The following is a 22,541-nucleotide window of genomic DNA, read 5'->3' as shown; positions in this document are numbered from 1 at the left end:
CCATTTCAGCGTATTCGACCAGCTTTATCTGCCATTCCCTTACAGTCGGAATCTCCTGTAACTTCCACTTTTGGCCCATCAAAACTCTAGCTGCTGTTGTTGCACACAGATATAATCTTTGCTCTGTCTTCTTAATATCTTCTCCCACCAAACATAGCAGAAATTCTTCCGGCTTTTTTGGAAAAGTATATTTAAACATCTTTTTTAGCTCATTATAGATCGATTCCCAAAACTCTTTTATTTTGTTACATGACCACCACATGCGGTAAAAATCGCCGTCCTTTTCCTTGCAGGAAAAGCCCACCCATATCAGTGTTCCCCGGGCATTAGAAAGGTTTCCTTGCCTGGACACAACATTATGATGGCTGACTGGGAACAGTTATGGACCACAGGTATGAAGTTCACAGCATGTAATGCCTTAAGAGAGAATATAATGAAAATGATATATAGGTGGTACATGACACCAGTCAAGCTTGCGAAAATTTATCATTTGCCCGATAATAAATGTTGGAAATGTAAAGAGACTGAAGGTACATTCTTTCACCTTTGGTGGACATGCCCAAGGATTAAGGCTTTCTGGGAGATGATATATAACGAAATGAAAAAGGTATTTAAATATATCTTTCTGAAGAAACCAGAGGCCTTTCTCCTGGGCATGGTTGGCCAATTGGTGCTAAAGAAGGATAGAACTTTCTTTATGTATGCTACAACAGCAGCAAGAATACTCATCGCAAAGTATTGGAAGACACAAGATCTACCCACCCTGGAAGAATGGCAGATGAAGGTGATGGACTACATGGAACTGGCGGAAATGACTGGCAGAATCCGAGACCAGGGAGAAGAGTCGGTGGAGGAAGATTGGAAAAAATTTAAAGACTATTTACAGAAACATTGTAAAATTAATGAATGTTAGAAGGATGTTGAAATGAATCTATGTGACTGTAGCAGATATGCTATAAAGACTTAGGAAAAATAGACTGTTAATTCGTGAAAGGAGGGAAAGTAAAATTATATTAGTTTCAAGATAAATTTACAGGACAATAATTTGAAAAGAGGGAAAGGATTTGCTGAAATGGATAATTGACCTAGAATACAAAAAAGGGAGGTGTGAGGAGGTCAGGGAAATAAGCCAATGAAAGATAAGTAATGGGAGGATTGATTTGTTTTTAATTGTTTTTATTTTTCAGTATTTTGTACTTTTTGTTTTATTATTTTCCCCCCTATTTTTGTAATTATTTGAAACTTCAATAAATATTATTTTTTTTAAAAAAAGAAAGGTTTCCTTGCCTCTGGTTTAGCAGGCAAGTGCCAAAACATTCAGTCGTGCACCTAAGATGCACAGAGACCATCGGTCCTTCTCCTCCCTTGCCTCTGAAGGTACCCAAAAGCCATGTCCCCGTAGGATGTTATATTTATTTGTCAAAAATAAACCCTCAAGTCTCCTATGACATCACGGGCACCGTCACAAGGCAAGATGGAGGGGCACTGGGTGCTGAGGGCAACAGGCCCCAGCTTAGTGAGGAACTCCCAAGACCAGCCCAGATTGCGGCTGCAAGTTGAGAGGAGAAAAACTGGGCCGTCTTATGGGACCGTGGCATCCTTTGCCCTCTGCTCACGGTGCTTTCTGCATGTAGCTGCCACCATGGCGGAGCGAGGGAGAAGGCTTCTCTTACTGGAACAGAGGAATCAGAACCTGGTGAGTATCCTTCGGAGTCGGAATAATAATAATAAAAATAAAAATAAAAATAAAAATTTATTATTTGTACCCCGCCCACCCGGCTGAGTTTCCCCAGCCACTCTTGGCGGCTTCCAACAAAGATTAAAAATACACTAAAATGTCACACATTAAAAACTTCCCTGAACAGGGCTGTCTTCAGATGTCTTCTAAATGTCAGGTAGTTGTTTATCTCTTTGACATCTGGTGGGAGGGCGTTCCACAGGGCGGGTGCCACCACCGAGAAGGCCCTCTGCCTGGTTCCCTGTAGCTTTGCTTCTTGCAGGGAGGGAACCGCCAGAAGGCCTTCGGCGCTGGACCTCAACGTCCGGGCAGAACGATGGGGGTGGAGATGCTCCTTCAAGCTTCTAAGCCTTCCAAGTCCTCCTTGGACATCCTTTTTAATGTGCAATTGGGGTGATTTGTGATGACCACAAGAACATAACGTTGCACGCCACCCCAGTCTCTGAGCGGTGAGATATCTCCAGGGGTTTCAACACTCGCCCAGAGTCCAGTTTCCTTGGAAGGAAGGTCAGCTGAAACTGTGGTGTCCTGAGGCTACAGGCTTTTAGTTATTTACATTTTATTTTTATTCCTTTATATACAACCTAAGCATGAGAGGAGATATGATAGCCATCTTCAAATATTATTATTATTATTATTATTATTATTATTATTATTATTAGTTTGTTGTTGTTGTTGCCCTATACCCACAGGTCTCAGGGCAGTTCACAGGATAAAATCATAATATAAAAACACAAAATACATAACCAAAATAAAAACAAGAACAACCCAATAGCAATGTCCCCCCCCCTCAATTTTATGGAAGCAAAGACTGCTGCATATATGTTATTCAGTGTCATCCATCAAATCCAGGCAAATGCCAAGGGGTACCAATAGCCACATAAAGGTAAAGGTAAAGGGACCCCTGACCATTAGGTCCATTCGTGACCGACTCTGGGGTTGCGGCGCTCATCTCGCTTTACTGGCCGAGAGAGCCGGCGTACAGCTTCCGGGTCATGTGGCCAGCAGGACTAAGCCGCTTCTGGCGGACCAGAGCAGCGCACGGAAACCCTGTTTACCTTCCCGCCAGAGTGGTACCTATTAATCTACTTGCACTTGGACGTGCTTTCGAACTGCTAGGTTGGCAGGAGCAGGGACTGAGCAACGGGAGCTCACCCCGTTGCAGGGATTCGAACTGCCGACCTTCTGATTGGCAAGTCCTAGGCTCTGTGGTTTAACCCACAGTGCCACCCGCGTCCCCCCAATAGCCACATTCTGTTATATACAAAAGGATGCTAAATATGGACATCAGGTTTCAGCAAATGCTTGAGCATTCAAGGAATAATTGAGGGTATTCAAGGTCAGCTTTATCAGCTGAACGTTTTGGAGGGGAATCTGGAAACAAATTTATTACAGCAAAGAATATATATATATTTGAGAAGGGTGTTACGGGTTCTCATGTTTCGTCTCCTGTTCATTGTTTATTTTTTTCAATTTTCCTACAGATGGAAAAGATCAGATCCCTTCAGAAGGCCAACGCAAACTTGCGGCAAATGGTGAGCACTGTAAAACTGCTCAGAGAGATAAGGGGAGAGATAAGGGGCCTTAAGGGACGTGGGTGGCGCTGTGGGTTAAACCACAGAGCCTAGGACTTGCCGATCAGAAGGTCGGCAGTTCGAATCCCCGCCACGGGGTGAGCTCCCGTTGCTCGGTCCCAGCTCCTGCCAACCTAGCAGTTCGAAAGCACGTCAGAGTGCAAGTAGATAAATAGGTACCACTCTGGCGGGAAGGTAAACGGCGTTTCCGTGCGCTGCTCTGGTTCGCCAGAAGCGGCTTAGTCATGCTGGCCACATGACCCAGAAGCTGAACGCCGGCTCCCTCGGCCAGTAAAGCGAGATGAGCGCCGCAACCCCAGAGTCGGCCACGACTGGACCTAATGGTCAGGGGTCCCTTTACCTTTACCTTTAAGGGGCCTCTTGGCATCCTATGAGTGGCAGATCTATAGCTTAGCAGTGGAACATCTGCTTTGCAAGCAGAAGGTCACAGGTCTCATCCTGGCAGCATCTCTAGGCAAAGCTGGGAGAGAAGCCAGACTGTAACCCCAGAGATCTGTAGAGACAATACCGTATCTATGGTTACATACGCTTCAGGTTACAGACTCAGCTAACCCAGATATAGTACCTCAGGTTAAGAACTTTGCTTCAGGATGAGAACAGAAATTGTGCTCCTGCGGCGCGGCGGCAGCAGGAGGTCCCATTAGCTAAAGTGGTGCTTCAGGTTAAGAACAGTTTCAGGTTAAGAACGGACCTCCGGAACGAATTAAGTACTTAACCTGAGGTACCACTGTACTGAGCCAGGTGGAGAAACAGTCAGACTTGGTACAAGTCAGCTTATGGCAGAGACATTGCTTTCTGCCACTTTCTGTCACTGGGGCACATAGGAGCCACATCCCAGGGGTCATAGGGGCATAAGCCCCCACAATAAAATATTTGAGGGGCCCGGGGGCCCACAAAGTGGATGGGCAGCCCCATTAAAATGGTGTGTGTGCACTGCGTCATGTGATCGATTATGCACTGCGAAGCTTACCTGGGCCCCCACAATACTTCATTCAAGTTGGCAGCCCTGCTGGGGGAGCACCTCTTTGGTTGTTCCTCGTGGAAGTGGCCACAGAGACCACATAACACCGGTCCTGAAAGACCTACACTGGCTCCCAGTACGTTTCCGAGCACAATTCAAAGTGCTGGTGCTGACCTTTTAAAGCCCTCAATGGCCTCAAAGGCCCAGTATATCTGAAGGAGCATCTCCACCCCCATTGTTCAGCCCGGACACTGAGGGCCAGCTCCGAGGGCCTTCTGGCGGTTGCCTCCCTGCGAGAAGTGAGGTTATAGGGAACAAGGCACAAGGCCTTCTCGGTGGTGGCATCCGTCCTGTGGAACACCCTCCCGTCAGATGTCAAGGAAATAAACAATCTGGCTTTTAGAAGACACCTGAAGGCAGCAGTGTTTAAGGAAGTTTTTAATGTTTGATGTTTTATCATATTATTATTATTATTATTATTATTACTCTGTTGGGAGCCACCCAGTGGCTGAGATGGGCAGGGTATAAATGATAAATGATAAATGATTATTATTATTACTATTATTATTCCTGGGTCGCTGTGTCCAGGGGAGGCTGGTCCATTGCGATGAAGAGGAAACGCCAACCAACCTGCCCTCTTACTTACACCTCCATTCACTCGGGGTGGTTTTGCCCATCACTGGCTCTCTGGCTCCACCTCCACGCTAGGGAAATAAGGAATGTTGCACTTGACTGTAGCTATGGATTACATCCCACATTATCACTGTCTACTAACCAAGTTCCTCTTCTCCTGACCTTTGCAGAATTCAAGGCTAAGGGAGGAAAATGAAGGTGAGACGTTTTGCTTCCCTGCAGGGTTGCGGTGGGAACAGAACCTGATGGGTAGGGAAGTGACCGACTTGTTTTGAGGACCAGACATGCAAAGACGTGTTGGTCCTGCAGTGGCGTCTTTCCCACATGGAGAGGTTTGGTTCAGCAGCTGAGGGTCCTGGCCAGGTCCTCCCCCTTCTCAACAGGCCATCCAGGGCTGGACTTAATTCCAAGCTAGCTCTGGGTTTAGTGGGAAACGAGAGCATCCCACCCGCTGATGCTGTTGGACTCCAACTCCCATCAGCCCCTGGTCAGTGGTCAAGGGAATGATGGGAGCTGTAGTCCAGCAATATCTGAATTGCCGCTTGCTCCAGACAGATTTTTAGTTAATAGTCACCAATCTTGTCTTAGGAGAATTTGCCTTTTTTTACTATCTTTCCTTTCTCTCCTTCAGTTTTCAAGTCAACAGAAGAAATCTTACTTAGGTATTTCCGATTTATGTATTTGCTTGTTTATTGATGTGGGGCATTGTTATGTACTGAGTTGAATAGGATCCAAAATGCAGCAGTCTGACTGGTCCTAGAACAATAGGATTCAGAATGCAGCAGTCTGACTGGTCTTAGAACAATAGGATCCAGAATGCAGCAGTCTGATTGGTCCTAGAACAATAGGACCCAGAATGCAGCAGTCTGATTGGTCCACAGGAGCCACCCAATCCAGCTCCAGGTGGAAGTGAATCTGCAACCTCATTGGCCTACAGGTGAATCCCGAAATTAGCGATTCACGTGGGGCCCATTGTGTAAATAACATATATAAAGCAGACATTCTGGGGGAACTTCCATTCCTCCTCACCACTATGAGCTGAATAAAGAGCATGAAATCCACTCTCGACTCCCAAGTACCGTATTTTTCGCTCTATAACACGCACCCGACCATAACACGCACATAGTTTTTAGAGGAGGAAAACAAGAAAAAAAAATTCATCTGATGGTGAATTTGGGGTGACCCAGTGCAAAAATCCTGAGGATCCATGTGGATCCGTGCTTTCTAACCACGTTTTAAGTGGGGAGGGAAGGAAAAGCACTCAAGGGACAAGGAGCATGCGTGGGGTGGGTGGAGAAGGATGCTGCTAATAATGAAGAAGAGGGGTATAAGGGGAGAAGGCTCCTCTCCTCTCCCGCTTTGCTCCTTTAAAGCAAGCCGGCTCTGCTTTTCTCCCTCCTCCCCGCTCATCCCCAGCTTAGCGAGCTGAAAAACTTTGCTGCTATTTAGCGAGCTGAGTGGGGAGGAGAGAGGGACAGAGAGCCTGCTTGCTTTAAAGGAACCAACCGGACAGGCTCCTCTCCTTTCCCGCTTTGCTCCTTTAAAGAAGCAGGCTCTCTGTCCCTCTCTCCTCCCCACTCAGCGACTCTTCTCCCGCTTTGCTGTTTCAAAGCAAGCCACGGAGGAGGGAAGGAAGGGGAACCATGGATCTGCTCACGACTGCAGCAGACCCCCCCCCCCGGCACCCGTAGGCATTCCCTACATAACACGCACAGACATTTCCCCTTACTTTCTAGGAGGAAAAAAGTGAGTGTTATGGTGCAAAAAATACGGTATATTTCAGGCATCAACATAAAAACCACAATATATATATAATCAAAATAAAAACAACAACCCAATAAAATATGCATATATTTAAAAATTCAAACTTATATGCTCTACAAATGCACTTTAAGGGTGGGGAACCATACATACGTTTATTGAAAATATTAATATGTCACTTTTCTAGTCAAAAGATTGAAAGCAGTTAGGGATGAACTTTCAGGCGACAGTGTTAATCCTAAATGTGGGTGTCGGCTGCTCTCTTGCCGTCTGTAAGCAGATCAAGGAAAACAGCATCCACCTATTAAAAGCCTTGGATAATTTTTTTAAAAGAAGGGGGTGGAGCAAAGAAGAGGAGAAATTGTGCTTCAGTGGTAGAGCATCTGCTCTTATCCTGAAGGTAAAGGTAAAGGGGACCCCTGACCATTAGGTCCAGTCGTGACTGACTCTGGGGTTGCGGCGCTCATCTCGCTTTACTGGCCGAGGGAGCTTCCAGGTCATGTGGCCAGCATGACTAAGCCGCTTCTGGCAAACTAGAGCAGCGCACGGAAACGCCGTTTACCTTCCCGCCGGAGCGGTACCTATTTATCTACTTGCACTTTGATGTGCTTTTGAACGGCTAGGTTGGCAGGAGCAGGGATCAAGAAACGGGAGCTCACCCCGTTGCGGGGATTTGAACCGCCAACCTTCTGATTGGCAAGTCCTAGGCTCTGTGGTTTAACCCACAGCGCCACCCGCATCCCTTTATCCTGAAGAGTCCTGCCTAAATCTTCGGAGAGTCACTGCCAGCCAGTGCAGGCAGTATCAAGCTTGATGGATCAATGATCTGAACTCACACCTCTTTATCCCTGCTGCCAGCCAGTGTAAACAGTGTCTTGCATTTATCCTGATTGGCTTGTGGGATATTTGCATATCTTCCTGTAAATGTGCTTATCAGACTTTTCAGTGCATTGCCCATCAATTTCCAGACCACAAAAAGTCTTTATTAGTTTTATTATTATTAGTTTGCTGTTTAATAGGCACTTCCAAGCTATCATTTATTTGCAGGCATAATTCAGGCACACACTAGTCTGCTTAGATTAAGTTAAAGCGCTCTGTTGGCCTAGCACAAGAAATCCACTTCTTTTTTCAATGACGTTAAGAAAGAAAGAAAGAAAGAAAGAAAGAAAGAAAGAAAGAAGTCAAGGTAGATGTGGAGCAAATGTTCCTTGTCGTGTAACTGCCCCGTCAACAAATCGGAACAAATGCTCATGAAAAACCAGATAGAATATACCGTATTTTTTGCTCTATAAGACTCACTTTTTCCCTCCTAAAAAGTAAGGGGAAATGTGTGTGTGTGTTATGGAGCGAATGCAGGCTGCGCAGCTATCCCAGAAGCCAGAACAGCAAGAGGGATCGCTGCTTTCACTGCGCAGCGATCCCTCTTGCTGTTCTGGCTTCTGAGATTCAGAATATTTTTTTTCTTGTTTTCCTCCTCCAAAAACTAGGTGCGTCTTGTGGTCTGGTGCATCTTATAGAGCGAAAAATACGGTAACTTCCATGTGAACTTGGTGCAAGCAGACCAGGATGAATGTCTGGCATAGGAGGTGTCCAGGTGCTTCAGATCAGTTTGAAAGGTGGAAACCTAAAGTTCTTATATGCCCTTGAATACAGCCAAGGAAAATGATGCATTTTGCCCACCCACTCTTCTGAAACCTTCCCTTCCTTGACTTTCAGAGACAACGACAAGATCAAGAAGAAAGTTCACCAGCTGAAGGAGCTTCAGGAATCTCTGGTGAGTCGTCCCTGGCACTGCCATTCTTCACGCAGGACCCTGGGATCTTTATGCTAGGCGAGGAGGAAGGCCAACCACAGACACAGAAGGGAGCAGGCAGAAATATGACCTGTGGCCTCATCCCCGCTGGCAGCAGCGAAGAGCAGAAATAAATCCCGGGGTGGCATTCTAAGGCAAGCATGTGCATGTGAAATATACTCAGAGTCAAGTGTGGATTTCATGCTCTTTATTCAGCTCATAGTGGTGAGGAGGAATGGAAGTTCCCCTGAAATGTCTGCTTTATATAGATTATTTACACAATGGGCCCCACGTGATTGGCTAATTCTGGGATTCTCCTGTAGGCCAATCAGGTTGCGGATTCACTTCCACCTGGAGCTGGATTGGGTGGCTTCTGCGGACCAATCATACTGCTGCATTGTTCTAGGACCAATCAGACTGCTGCCTTTTGGATCCTATTGTTCAAGGACCAATCAGACTGCTGCCTTTTGGATCCTATTGTTCTAGGACCAATCAGACTGCTGCCTTTTGGATCCTATTGTTCTAGGACCAATCAGACTGCTGCCTTTTGGATCCTATTGTTCTAGGACCAATCAGACTGCTGCATTCTGGATCCTATTGTTCTAGGACCAATCAGACTGCTGCCTTTTGGATCCTATTCAACTCAGTACATAACAAGGGCCCAACCCCCCTGCCTGAAATTCAGATAAACTGCTGCTAATAATCTGACTGTTTTGCTGGAATCTTCTTCAGCACAACCCATAGATTAGAAAAATGCACAAGGAGCAGTGGTCATAAGGATATGAGTGGTTACATAGCCTTATGACCAGCGAAACAGTCAAGATTATCTGGGATCACTGTCCTACGTTGTTATTCACTAACTACTTCAGCCCCTGAACTCCTAAAAAGTTTTACCGCTTAGCCCACAGGACAGCATCTATTACTTTGTTTCAACCATAGAATTATTATACTTTTACGGACTTTCAAAGATTGACAGGTGTGTGTTCATTTGATTTCAAATATATTAGAGAATTTACAAGTGTACCGGTTTTTTGTTGTTGTACTAAAACATGTATATTATGCAATAAGAATTGCAGTGCTATCTAGTATACTGGTCATCGTGTTGCTTGTGTTGTTTGTTGTGTTAAGTTTGAAACACAGGGGTTTGTTGTTCTGTAATGGTAGGGCATGCAGGTGGCGCTGTGGGTTGAACCACAGAGCCTAGGACTTGCCGATCAGAAGGTCGGCGGTTCGAATCCCTGCGACAGGGTGAGCTCCCGTTGCTCGGTTCCTGCTCCTGCCAACCTAGCAGTTCAAAAGCACATCAAGTGCAAGTAGATAAATAGGTACCGCTCCGGTGGGAAGGTAAACGGCGTTTCCGTGCGCTGCTCTGGTTCGCCAGAAGCGGCTTAGTCATGCTGGCCACATGACCCAGAAGCTGTACGCCGGCTCCCTTGGCCAATAAAGCGAGATGAGCGCCATAGCCCCAGAGTCGGTCACTAATGGTCAGGGATCCCTTTACCTAATGGATGCACAACCTGACTGTCTGCAAGGGATTCCAACATGGCAAGGTTGATGTTGCCAGCCATCATGTCATGCTTGCAGACATCTTTGCAACGTGGAGTTGGTCTGCCAACAGGCCTGGGGCCTGAAGGCAACTCCTCGTAGAGTACTTCCAGAGACCCCCGAGCACCAATATTTCGGGACCCGAAGCCCCTTCTGCTTCCATAGTTGACGCCCCTGCTTCCAATGTAGTCCAGCAAAACACAGGTTCAAAACCCGTGTGGTGTTGCAGATACAGTGTTACCTCGGGTTACAAACACTTCGGGTTACAGACTCCGCTAACCCAGTAGTAATACCTTGGGTTAAGAACTTTACCTCAGGATGAGAACAGAAATCACGCGGTGGCGGTGGCGGGAGGCCCTATTAGCTAAAGTGGTACCTCAGGTTAAGAACAGTTTCAGATTTAGAACGGACCTCTGGAACAAATTAAGTTCATAACCCGAGGTACCCCTGTAGTTGTATTCCGTCTCACCATGGAATATTTTTTGAGGTCTAAAATAATAAACGGTTGCCCGGAAATCTTGGGTGCGGACCTGCCTCAATACAAACCTTTAAATATTTCGCTCTCTGGAGTGACTTGATTTCTACAAGCGTTGACTACACTTAGCGGCCGTTTTTATGATCAACTCTTTCTCTCCTTCTTTACAGCAAGACGATATTTATGTTCTCGAAGAGCAGCTGTGTACGTAAGTCAATCGAGAGTCCTTGGCTTGAGGCTGCGTTTTCAACCCCCTTATCCCCCTTTCCTTTTAAGCAACCTGGTCTGAAATGGCTCTTTTAAAATACTGTTTTCTCATATGCTGTGAACTTGGGGCTAGGATGTAAGGAGACCAGGATTCACTGAGCGACGTTGAACCAGTTGCTCCCTGTTAACCTAATCTACCTCGCAAGGTTGTCGTCAGGATAAAATGGGGAGGGGGGACCCGTATACACCTTGCTGGGCCTTTTGGTGGAAAGGCGGGGTAGAAATTTAATAAATTTATTTAATATAAGCAAATATATGCAATAATGAATAAGATAATTTGGGGTTTCATTTGAAATGTTTGCTCAAGCCTTTTGGGTGGGCTGGGTTTTAAATTGCAAACGGTTTATTAAATACAGTGGTACCTCGGGTTACATACGCTTCAGGCTACAGACTCCGCTAACCCAGAAATAGTGCTTCAGGTTAAGAACTTTGCTTCAGGATGAGAACAGAAATCGTGCTCCGGCGGCGCGGCGGCAGCAGGAGGCCCCATTAGCTAAAGTGGTGCCTCAGGTTAAGAACAGTATCAGGTTAAGAACGGACCTCCGGAACGAATTAAGTACTTAACCTGAGGTACCACTGTAAAGGACTCAAAGCAAAATCTGTGCAATAGGCCACGATCCATGCCTGAAGCGCATGCACATCATTCCCCTTCCTTTTGGCGGGTGCACATTTGTGTGTTTGCACGGGAGAATGTTCCGGAACTGGTAGCACGTGAAGGAAATGCTTCATTTTTGAATTTTTTTTTTTTTTTACCTGCGACATTTCAAAAATCGTTCTGGGAACCCATCCCTTCAAATCCCCCACGTGTGTGTGTGTGTGTGTGTGTGCGTGCGCGCGCGCGCACGTACGCACCACACACATACAGACACACAGGGCAAGGGGGGAAATACTTGATTTTGAGATCTAATGCAACCTGGCATCTGCTCCTCAAATACAACTCGCATTTCCAAGGAGAAGGAAGCGAAGAGGCGCCCACGGTTCAGTGATCTTCCTTCTGCACTCCTTGGGTTAGCAGATGCTGAGTGGAAGGAGAGAGAGAGAGAGGGGAAAAAGAAAATGTCCCTGGAGTGAGAGGCAGTTGCCTAGTGACTATCAAAACAAAATGGAACTTATTTATTAGGCTTAGGTTCCAGGGATGGAGAGGGCATTTCTGCGTCAGGAGTAGATTTAGTTTTCCATTTAAAATAGGGCTACCATATGTCTGGAAAAAGGGGCGCGGGGGGGCGCTGTGGGTTAAACCACAGAGCCTAGGGCTTGCCGATCAGAAGGTCGGCGGTTCGAATCCCCGCGATGGGGTGAGCTCCGGTTCCTCGGTCCCTGCTCCTGCCAACCTAGCAGTTCAAAAGCACGTCAAAGTGCAAGTAGATAAACAGGTACCGCTCCGGCGGGAAGGTAAACGGCGTTTCCGTGAGCTGCTCTGGTTCGCCAGAAGCGGCTTAGTCATGCTGGCCACATGACCCGGAAGCTGTACGCCGGCTCCCTTGGCCAATAAAGCGAGATGAGCGCCGCAACCCCAGAGTCGGCCACGACTGGACCTAATGGTCAGGGGTCCCTTTACCCTTTACTATGTCTGGAATATCCCGGACATTCGCCCGTCGAAAATGATGTCCGGGAAAACCCATGAACATGGCAGCCCATATCGGAAGTGTCTTTTTTGGTTTTTTTTTTGGCAATTTCCTTTAAAAATAGCTCAAAAACTTCATTTTTTTGCGGTGGGAGGGCAGGGGGGTAAAGATTTTGCAAAAGAAAGCTGCACAACTTTTTCACTTTTTGAAATATGGCAGCCCTGTTCAAAATATTCCTTATCCACTCTCCACCATATAGGGGCCCAGGACAGGTTATAACAATATAACGTATCAAAACAGATAAAACTGTTGCAATTATTATTATTATTATTATTAAGAAAAGGAAATCCGTTCCAGCCAAAGTATACATTTAGTGAAAGCAGCAGAGTGTGTGTGCTTTTGTGTGTCCCACACCCCACCCCGCAGAAAACAAAATAATACCCTAACTGACAAAGACCGGGATCAAGAAGTGTGCATTCACAGAAGCAGCAGAGCCGCACAGGGTGCTGCTGAAATTTTAAAAGCCCAAAGTCTGTCGCTGCAGACAGCAAAAGCTGCATGACCAAGGTACTAGACTCACCTCTGTGGGGAAGGATTTTCATAATTTGGGATCCAACACAAAGACCGACAAGAAAAGATGCACACGAGATGCTGTTGAAGAAGAAGAAGAGTTTGGATTTGATATCCCGCCTTTCACTCCCTTTAAGGAGTCTCAAAGCGGCTAACATTCTCCTTACCCTTCCTCCCCCACAACAAACACTCTGTGGGGTGAGTGGGGCTGAGAGAAGTGTGACTGGCCCAAGGTCACCCAGCAGCTGCATGTGGAGGAGCGGAGACACGAACCCGGTTCCCCAGATTACTAGACTACCGCTCTTAACCACTACACCCATTTAAAGCCAAACTTAGCCAAACAGAAGCCAAACTTAGATTCACAAAATGTTTAGGGGTTATGTGTACCCCCGCGTCCCCCCAGAAAAAGGCACCGGTGTAATGCGATCAATTATGTGGGCCGTGGCTTATCTTTTGTTGTTGTTTAGTCATTTAGTCGTGTCCTTTCCCCCCCCAGGTTCCTGTACTTGCCAAGGGGAAAGCAAAAGGTAAGGCCGTTTCATGCCTTTTGGTGTGACTTTATCGATTACACAAATAACGAGGCATATGGTAAAACAGCACCCATAGTCTGGAGCACAGTCTGGAGTGCGTGAAGCACATTTTATTTTTCCTTTCCCCTTTCCTATAAATTCTAATCGCTACTGATCCAAAATACCAGCCACCAGTCTAAGGAACACACAGTAATAGACATCATTTCATATCAGTAGCACCCGTAATAATTTTGGTATACGCACCTTGACGCAATGTTGTTAACACATTCAGAAACGTTTATTGTTTAATTTCTGTTCTGTTTCTGTTGAATTTCTATTTTTATTTCTAATTGTTGTTTAATTTCTGTTTTCATGTAAACTGTCGTTATGTTGTACGCTCCAGTGCAAAGATATATCTCAGTGCCACCGCGCTTAAAGTTGAAAACAGTTTAAAGATGAAAATAAATAAAACCTACGTTACCAAAAAAAAAAGTAAGGCACTTCCTGTTGTAGCTGGACTTCCCCTATTCTCAACTCTCTTCTTCCTGTCCCAAACCAGAGTTTTTCCCTTTCCTGGATCAGCCTGCACATTATCCTAGCACATTTGTGGCAACGCATTCCTTGGTGACTGTAACAGTGTGAAGGCTAAACTACAGTGCCCAGAATTCTCTGAGGGAAATAATGTGCTCCGAATGTGCTTTAAATTCAAATTTAGCACAATTCAAAGTGTTGGTGTTGACCTTTAAAGCCCTAAATGGCCTTGGTCCAGTATACCTGAAGGAGCATCTCCACCCCCATCGTTCAGCCCGGACACTGAGGTCCAGCGCCGAGGGCCTTCTGGCGGTTCCCTCACTACGAGAAGCCAAGTTACAGGGAACCAGGCAGAGGGCCTTCTTGGTGGTGGCGCCCGCCCTGTGGAACGCCCTCCCACCAGATGTCAAAGAGAAAAACAACTACCTGACATTCAGGAAACATCTTAAGGCAGCCCTGTTCAGAGAAGTTTTTAATGTGTGACATTTTAGTGTATTTTTTGTCTCTGTGGAAGCCGCCCAGAGTGGCTGGGGAAACCCAGCCAGATGGGCGGGGTACAAATAAATTATTATTATTATTATTATTATTATTATTATTAGTCTGACTTTGAGAACAGCTTTGCCTGGGACACAGATTCTGCTTCCCAAAAGAGTTCCCTTGCTTGCAGGGTGGTGTAGTGGTTAAGAGCGGTGGACTCGTAATCTGGTGAACCGGGTTCGCTTCCCCGCTCCTCCACCTGCAGCTGTTGGGTGACCTTGGGCCAGTCACACTTCTCTGAAGTCTCTCAGCCCCACTCACCTCACAGAGTGTTTGTTGTGGGGGAGGAAGGGAAAGGAGAACGTTAGCCGCTTTGAGACTCCTTCGGGTAGTGATAAAGCGGGATATCAAATCCAAACTCTTCTTCTTCTTCAATTGACTGGAATGTGTATATTTGCATTCATTTCCCCACCACCACCTCAATAAAGTCACCAGGCACAATTTGGGTTGACAAGAGTTCTGGATTTTGCATGGCGAATTTTTGGAAGCAGAGTTTCCCGCTCTCGCAACCTTTGTGCGTTCTAGGAAGATGAAGATGTTAAGCGCTAGGAGCCATCCTTCTCCTCCTCCTGCAAACGCCTAGTTCAATTAATGTCACATTTCGACCTCGGATGTCCACATTTCCAAAAGCCTTGCGCGCTGCTCCTGAAACATCCAAGACTGTTGAACCGAAAGGAGAGTGGCTGGCATCACGAAAGACCCTGCTCTCTGTCCTACCCCATCCATTTTTCTAACTTCGCAGCCGCACCATATAAAGCACATTTAAGGCACGTACCTTTCCCCAAAGAATACTGGAAATGGTAAGGTAAAGGTAAAGGGACCCCTGACCATTAGGTCCGGTCGTGGACGACTCTGGGGTTGCAGTGCTCATCTCGCTTTATTGGCCGAGGGAGCCGGCGTACAGCTTCCAGGTCATGTGGCCAGCGCATGACGAACCAGAGCAGCACACGGAAACGCCGTTTACCTTCCCGCCGGAGTGGTACCTATTTATCTACTTGCACTTCAACGTGCTTTCGAACTGCTAGGTGGGCAGGAGCAGGGACCGAGCAACGGGAGCTCACCCCGTTGTGGGGATTCGAACCGCCGACCTTCTGATCGGCAAGCCCTAGGCTCTGTGGTTTAACCCACAGCGCCACCTGCTCCCCTACTGGGAACGGTAGTTTACCCCTAACAGATTTATAATTCCCGCCAATCTTAGCAAACTACAGTTCCCAGGATTCTTTGGGAGGACTCATGCGCTTTAAATGCTCTTTATACACCTCACATTTAAGGTGCATGACTTCCTCCGAAGAATCCTGGGAACTGTAAAGGTAAAAGTAAAGGACCCCTGGACGGTTAAGTCCTGTCAAAGGCAACTATGGGGTTGCGGTGCTCATCTCACTTCAGGCCGAGGTAGCCGGCGTTTGTCCGCAGACAGCTTTCCGAGTCATGTGACCAGCAGGACTAAACTGTTTATGGTGCAAAGGAATAACATGACGGAAGCCGGAGTGCAAGGAAATGCCGTTTACCTTCCCGCCGCAGTGATACCTATTTATCTACTTGCACTGGCATGCTTTCAAACCACTAGGTTGGCAGGAGATGGGACAGAGCAACAGGAGCTTGCCCCATTGCAGGGATTTGAACCGCCAACCTTCTGGTTGGCAAGCCCAACACTATTATACTTATTTTATGATTATTAAATTTGTATGCCACCCTTCATCCAAAGATCCCAGGGCATGCCAAACCCTTGGTGGGTTAGCAACTTCCCTGCATGCAAAGCCAGACTCCGGCGGATTGAGCGGTCAAGACAAAGAGTAGGTCCAGGAGTCAAGAAGGCAGTTTCTGCATGTGCTATAGAGGGGAGTGAGGGGCAGGTGGGACTCGTCCACCCGGGAAGAGAGCCCATCTCTGATCCTAAACCTCTGCTGCCTTGCAGGATAATAATAATATAATAATTTATTATTTATACCCCGCCCATCTGGCTGGGTTTCCCCAGCAACTCTGGGCGGCTTCCAACAAAACACTAAAATACAACAACCTATTAAACATTTAAAGCTTCCCTAAACAGGGCTGCCTTCAGATGTCTTCTAAAAGTTTGGTAGTTATTTTTCTCTTTGACATCTGGTGGGAGGGCGTTCCACAGGGCGGGTGCCACTACCGGAAGGCCCTCTGCCTGGTTCCCTGTAACTTGGCTTCTCGCAGTGAGGGAACCGCCAGAAGGCCCTCGGCGCTGGACCTCAGTGTCCGGGCTGAACGATGGGGGTGGAGACGCTCCTTCAGGTATACTGGGCCGAGGCCGTTTAGGGCTTTAAAGGTCAGCACCAACACTTTGAATTGTGCTCGGAAATGTACTGGGAGCCAATGTAGATCTTTCAAGACTGGAGTTATATGGTCTCAGCGGCCGCTCCCAGTCACCAGTCTAGCTGTCGCATTCTGGGATAGTTGTAGTTTCCGTGTCACCTTCAAAAGTAGCCCCATGTAGAGTGCATTGCAGTAGTCCAAGCGGGAGATAACTAGAGCATGCACCACTCTGGCGAGACAGTCTGTGGGCAGGTAGGGTCTCAGCCTACGTATCTGATGGAGCTGGCAGACAGCTGCCCTGGACACAGAATTGACCTGCGCCTCCATGGACAGCTGTGAGTCCAAAGTGACTCCCAGGCTGCGCACCTGGTCCTTCAGGGGCACAGTTACCCCATTCAGGACCAGGGAGTCCTCCACACCTGCCCGCCCCCTGTCCCCCCAGAACAGTACTTCTGTCTTGTCAGGATTCAACCTCAACCTGTTAGCCGCCATCCATCCTTTGGGAGAAGAAAAGGCTCAGGAGTAGACCCTACACAAATCCGGAGTCCCTAAGGTGGTTGGCTGGTGCCTTGTACGCCTCCTTCCGTCAATTTCTTCATCTCAGCTGGTGCCAAATGTCTTGGTCTGCTATCCTTTGGACCACATCAGCGAGGCCCAGAGGCAGGGATCTTGCAGTCTGGCCTTTGCAGATTAAACCGTGGGGAATTGAGAGCGGTTGCTGCGTCTTAATGAGCACAGATGGGGCCTAATCATTCCTTTCCTTTTCGTTTCTCCTCAGACAAGAAAACACCGAGCCACTGAGCCTGTGACGAGGTCAGAGCCAACGGAGAGATTGACCCCAGCTCTTTGCCACTGTGGGATGCAAACAGAAGCTTCCGGAATAAACTCTTGTCTTCTGTTTGTGATTTTTGGATTAGGAAGGGTGACTCTGAAGTTCTGATGTGTAAGGCTAGCCTTCTGAAGGAGGCGTGGGCAGTTTGCCCAATTGGAAGCGGAGCTCGCTGCCCCCCCCGACCCGTCCAGTTTGAATCCTCTGCCAGCGCGCCATGCGAACAGCCACACCCCAGTAGTAAGGACAGCTGCTTGGCAGGCAGAAGGGCTGGTATATACTCGGCGTCGAGAGTGGATTTCATGCTCTTTATTCAGCTCATAGTGGTGAGGAGGAAATGGAAGTTCCCCCAGAATGTCCGCTTTATATAGATTATTTACACAATGGGCCCCACGTGATTGGCTAATTCCGGGATTCACCTGTAGGCCAATCAGGTTGCGGATTCACTTCCACCTGGAGCTGGATTGGATGGCTCCTGTGGACCAATCAGACCGCTGCATTCTGAATCCTATTGTTCTAGGACCAATCAGACTGCTGCCTTTTGGATCCTATTCAACTCAGTACATAACAAGGGCCCAACCCCCCTGCCTGAACAGTCTGACTAGGTATAGAAGGCTCATAGAATCATGAAGGGCTGTTGGGTTGTTGTTTTTATTTTGATTATATATTTTGTGGTTTTATATTCTGATTTTGTTCTGTGAACAGCCCTGAGACCTTCGGGTATAGGGCAGTATATAAATTCAATCAATCAATCAATCAATCAAGGAAGGGACCCTGAGGGTCATCTAGCTCAACCCCCTGCAATGCAGGAATATGAAACCGTCCCCTTAACGGGGATCGAACCTGCAACCATGGCGGTGTTAGCACCACGCTCTATCCAACTGAGTTGTCTAATATTTATCGAGCTCCTGTGTTCCTTGCTGTGAAGGCGCTAAGAACTGCAGTTCCAAAAAGTGTCTTTCAGTGGCAAATGCATTTTTATTTTTAAGATTTGAAAATGGCTTTGCTTTGGCATGTAGACATGTCCTAGAGCAAGGGAACCTCAGGTCCAAGGTAAAATGTGGCCCTCTAGACTTATTTACCTGGCCCTCAATATTCGCTCCAGGTCACACCCTGTTTTCTCCTGGCTAGAACGCAGCCTTGAATTCTGATAGTGCCTGGAAGGAGGTTAGAGATCGTTGGGTGTGGGCGGGTGTCAAACAGCTAACTGTACAAAGGCAAAAAAATTATATTCATTGCTCCACCCACCCTTGACTCTGACCCCGCCCACTCTTTGTATGTGGCCCCCGGAAGGCAGCCCTGAATGGAATCTGGCCCTCAAGCTGATAAATGTTCGCCACGGCTGCCCTGAAGGGACTGTCCTTTTCTTCTCTGCACTGGGCAGTTTCGCCTTCAAGGCGAAGTTGCAGTTCAGGCCTCTTCGGGAGCTGAGCTTGCTGGATCAACACAGCCCCCATTTTCAACTTGCTGCAAAAGGGCTTCCAGCTGTGTTGCAAATTCCACTGGGATAGCACTGCTAACCAGGGAAAAGCATCTGCAGGCCTGTAATCCGTTTAAAAATAGCCACATGCACAAGCTGAAGAGCTTCTTCATCGTGGCTTGGGGCTGGGCGTCCATCATGCGCATTTTGCAATCTGCTGCAAGGAACACTTAAGGCAACTGGTGCTTTCTGCAGCGGCTGCACCTATATGTGCACGAGAGAGGTGGTTTTTTTGGGGGGGGGTCAGCATTGCTGGAGTTCTGCCAAGGTTCACACCCCAGAAGGCAGCCCCACTGCCAGCCTCTGACACACACACCCCCCGATCTTCCTCCTCTCCCTTCTTACCTCTGGGCTCCTGTAGAAAACCTGCTTTCTGGCCATTTATCCCAGTATGCTTGCAAAAAGCTTACAGGGACACTATACTGTATCCGATCCCTACTAAGCATCCCTTCTGATTTCTTCGCAGGGAGGGGTTCCCCCCTCAATTTTATTTTTATATATAAATTTCCAGAAATTCCACATATAATTCCAATACATTTTTTTAAAAAATTCTTTTATATTATCAACTTCCCATCCCATTTTCCATGATGTTTTCCTCACCCCCCTTACTGCACCTGGTCTTCCCTTTTTTACATCATAATCATAACACAATAGTCCAGGGGTCAGCAAAGTTTTTCAGCAGGGGGCCAGTCCACTGTCCCTCAGACCTTGTGGGGGACCGGACTATTTTTTTTGGGGGGATGAACAAATTCCTATGCCCCACAAATAATCCAGAGATGCATTTTAAACAAAAGGACACATTCTACTCATGTAAAAACACTAGGCAGGCCCCACAAATAACCCAGAGATGCATTTTAAAATGAAAGGACACATTCTACGCTTGTAAAAACACACTGATTCCCAGACTATCCATGGGCCAGATTGAGAAGGCAATTGGGCCGGATCCGGCCCCTGGGCCTTAGTTTGCCTACCCATGCAATAGTCTCTCATGCTTTCTGTTGCTTGTAGATCAAATCCCACTCGCGGATTCTTCCTATTATATTTCTTCAAATAATCCACAAAGGGTTCAAAAGTCTTCAAAAAAACCCAAAAAACCCAACAACACCCAATCTCCATTAGAGTCTTTTATTTTAGCAATTAGCTTTGCTGATTTGACGTCGTCCATAACTTTGCTTATCCATTCTTCCTTTTGCTGGCAGGTTCTATCACGACGAGAATTCACCCATCCCTGTTTCCTTGAAGGGTCCTTTAGATGTTTTCCCTTTGGTCCTTTACTCACCCCACACTTTTCAACGTTTCCCTATCTCTTTCCTAACTGCTGGAAGTCGCTTCTAAAGAAGTGCCTTGATTGTGCTAAGAGTGACAAAGGGCTTCAGTTCAACGTAACTGTGCAAATCTTAATTCCCAGTTTGTACCTGAATCCCACCTGCCGTACACTAGTGATGTGGAGCCACCTAAAGAACGTAAGCTGAGCCCTGGATCATGCCCAAATCCCTTCTAATCTAGCACTCTCCTTTGCTCAAGTTGGCCAACCGGATGCCCACTTCTGTCCACCTTCTAGATCCCTTATCCTCAGGACTTGGGTGAAACACTGCATGAACCCAAGGCGAACAGCCAAGCCAGCTTGGGCCTGTCTAGGATTTGAGTGTGCACCTTGTGCTCCTGGCTTGCCTTCCCCTTTTAGAGCCTGGGTTTCCAGCCTTAATTTGGGGGACGACCATTCTCTGAAGGACCTTGTTCCATTTGCTTTCTCCATTTTATCATCAAAAGTGGACCTGAAAGGCCGGATTGTGGGGAGAGCCCTTTCCACTGACCCTTGTTTCCCATCGCCCATTTCTAGAGATCAGGGCTTTCTGTTGGAGACGGTGCAAACCAGCCGTCTCCACTAAAGATACAAAATTCCTCTTTTCTGCCAGTTGCTCTGAGGGGGGGTAAAAACAGAGGGAATGGCAGCCATAACAAACCTCGCAACAGGCAAAAAAAGGCCTTGTTTATATTCCAGCATGGAGACTCTTGAGAGTCCCATGGACTGCAAGAAGATCAAACCTCTCCATTCTGAAGGAAATCAGCCCTGAGTGCGCACTGGAAGGACAGATCCTGAAGCTGAGGCTCCAAGACTTTGGCCACCTCATGAGAAGAGAAGACTCCCTGGAAAAGACCCTGATGTTGGGAAAGATGGAGGGCACAAGGAGAAGGGGACGACAGAGGACCAGATGGTTGGACAGTGTTCTCGAAGCTACAAACATGAGTCTGACCAAACTGCGGGAGGCAGTGGGAGACAGGAGTGCCTGGCGTGCTCTGGTCCAGGGGGTCACGAAGAGTCGGACACAACTAAACAACAACAACAACATTCCAGCATCCTATCGCTTCTCACATCCATGAGGGGAATGGATGCTTCCGGAACAGGTGTGGGAAAACTTTGGCCCCTCCCGGGTGTTGCTGAAACTACAACGACCATCATCCTTGCTCATTGGCCATGCTAGCTAGAGGCTGATGGCGGGTTGCAGTTCAATGTCTGGTGGCGCAAAAGTTATCCTTTTGCAGAAGTTCAACCCTCCCTGTGTGAACAGAGGAAAAGTCGTGCTGGTTTAAGAGAACATCCTTTTCCCCACAGGGTTGCCAAGTCCAATGTTTACATCCACATTGTTCCATCCTTGTTTCAGACATCGTGATGTATCGGTATAGAGTCATACCTCGGGTTACAGGCGCTTCGGGTTGCGTGATTTTGGGTTGCGCTCCACGCCAAAACTGGAAGTACCGGAAGGGGTTACTTCCGGGTTTTTGGCGCATGCGCAAAGCGCTAAACTGCACTTTGCGCATGCGCAGAAGCACCGAATCGCGACCCACGCGTGCACAGACACGGCGCTGCGGATTGCGAATGCTGTGGGTTGCGAACGTGCTTCCCGCACGGATCACGTTTGCAACCTGAGCGTCCACTGTATCACGATGTTTAGCTAGTGATATATCGTGATGTTGAAAAACAGTTATCGAGGTGATAGGGAGCTTTGGTGCAAAAACTAGAATGGGGTGGGCTACCTGCTTCGCAAAGGTTCATCTGTTATATTCTGGGTTCTGTGTGGTATTCTTTTTAACGTGAAAGGGAAGGGTTCCCATTCCTTAATCCTCCGACTCGAGGCCACGCAAAGTGTTTTCCTCACTTTGATTAATAATGATCAGGACTTTGTGCATTCTGCTGTGTGGGGTGGTGGTGGGAAAACATATACATCCAGGGGGAAAATGCATCTACCCCCACCCCACAGGGACGCGGGTGGCGCTGTGGGTTAAACCACAGAGCCTAGGACTTGGTGATCAGAAGGTCAGCGGTTCGAATCCCCGCAACGGGGTGAGCTTCCGTTGCTCGATCCCTGCTCCTGCCAACCTAGCAGTTCGAAAGCACGTCAAAGTGCAAGTAGATAAATAGGTACCACTCCGGTGGGAAGGTAAATGGCATTTCCGTGCGCTGCTCTGGTTCG

General features: G+C 47.4%; 2 protein-coding genes across 5 annotated transcripts in view; both read left to right on the top strand.

Annotated features, from left to right (window-relative positions):
• Positions 1 to 22,541, top strand: part of CCDC61 (coiled-coil domain containing 61) — a 107,444-nt gene that overhangs the window by 55,793 nt on the left and 29,110 nt on the right. The gene's annotated exons all lie outside the window — the stretch shown is intronic.
• Positions 1,379 to 17,763, top strand: LOC128420273 (uncharacterized). Of its 4 annotated transcripts, none has more exons than XM_053401864.1 (8): positions 1,379 to 1,696; positions 3,223 to 3,273; positions 5,098 to 5,125; positions 5,559 to 5,589; positions 8,405 to 8,462; positions 10,671 to 10,708; positions 13,399 to 13,429; positions 17,538 to 17,763. In XM_053401864.1, the coding sequence occupies exons 1-8, from the start codon at positions 1,445 to 1,447 to the stop codon at positions 17,697 to 17,699; spliced, it is 651 nt and encodes a 216-aa protein (XP_053257839.1). In that variant the 5' UTR covers positions 1,379 to 1,444; the 3' UTR covers positions 17,700 to 17,763. The 4 variants fall into 4 exon arrangements, with proteins under 4 accessions (XP_053257839.1, XP_053257840.1, XP_053257842.1 ...); XM_053401865.1 differs by having other exon boundaries at positions 1,381 to 1,696; positions 10,671 to 10,704; positions 17,538 to 17,667; XM_053401867.1 differs by lacking the exon at positions 13,399 to 13,429 and having other exon boundaries at positions 1,381 to 1,696; positions 10,671 to 10,704; positions 17,538 to 17,667.

Source organism: Podarcis raffonei, chromosome 8 (assembly GCF_027172205.1).
Source record: "Podarcis raffonei isolate rPodRaf1 chromosome 8, rPodRaf1.pri, whole genome shotgun sequence".
NCBI lineage: Eukaryota > Metazoa > Chordata > Lepidosauria > Squamata > Lacertidae > Podarcis > Podarcis raffonei.
The sequence above is the reverse complement of the archived record's forward strand: the minus strand, read 5'-3'. Positions and strand labels throughout refer to the sequence as shown.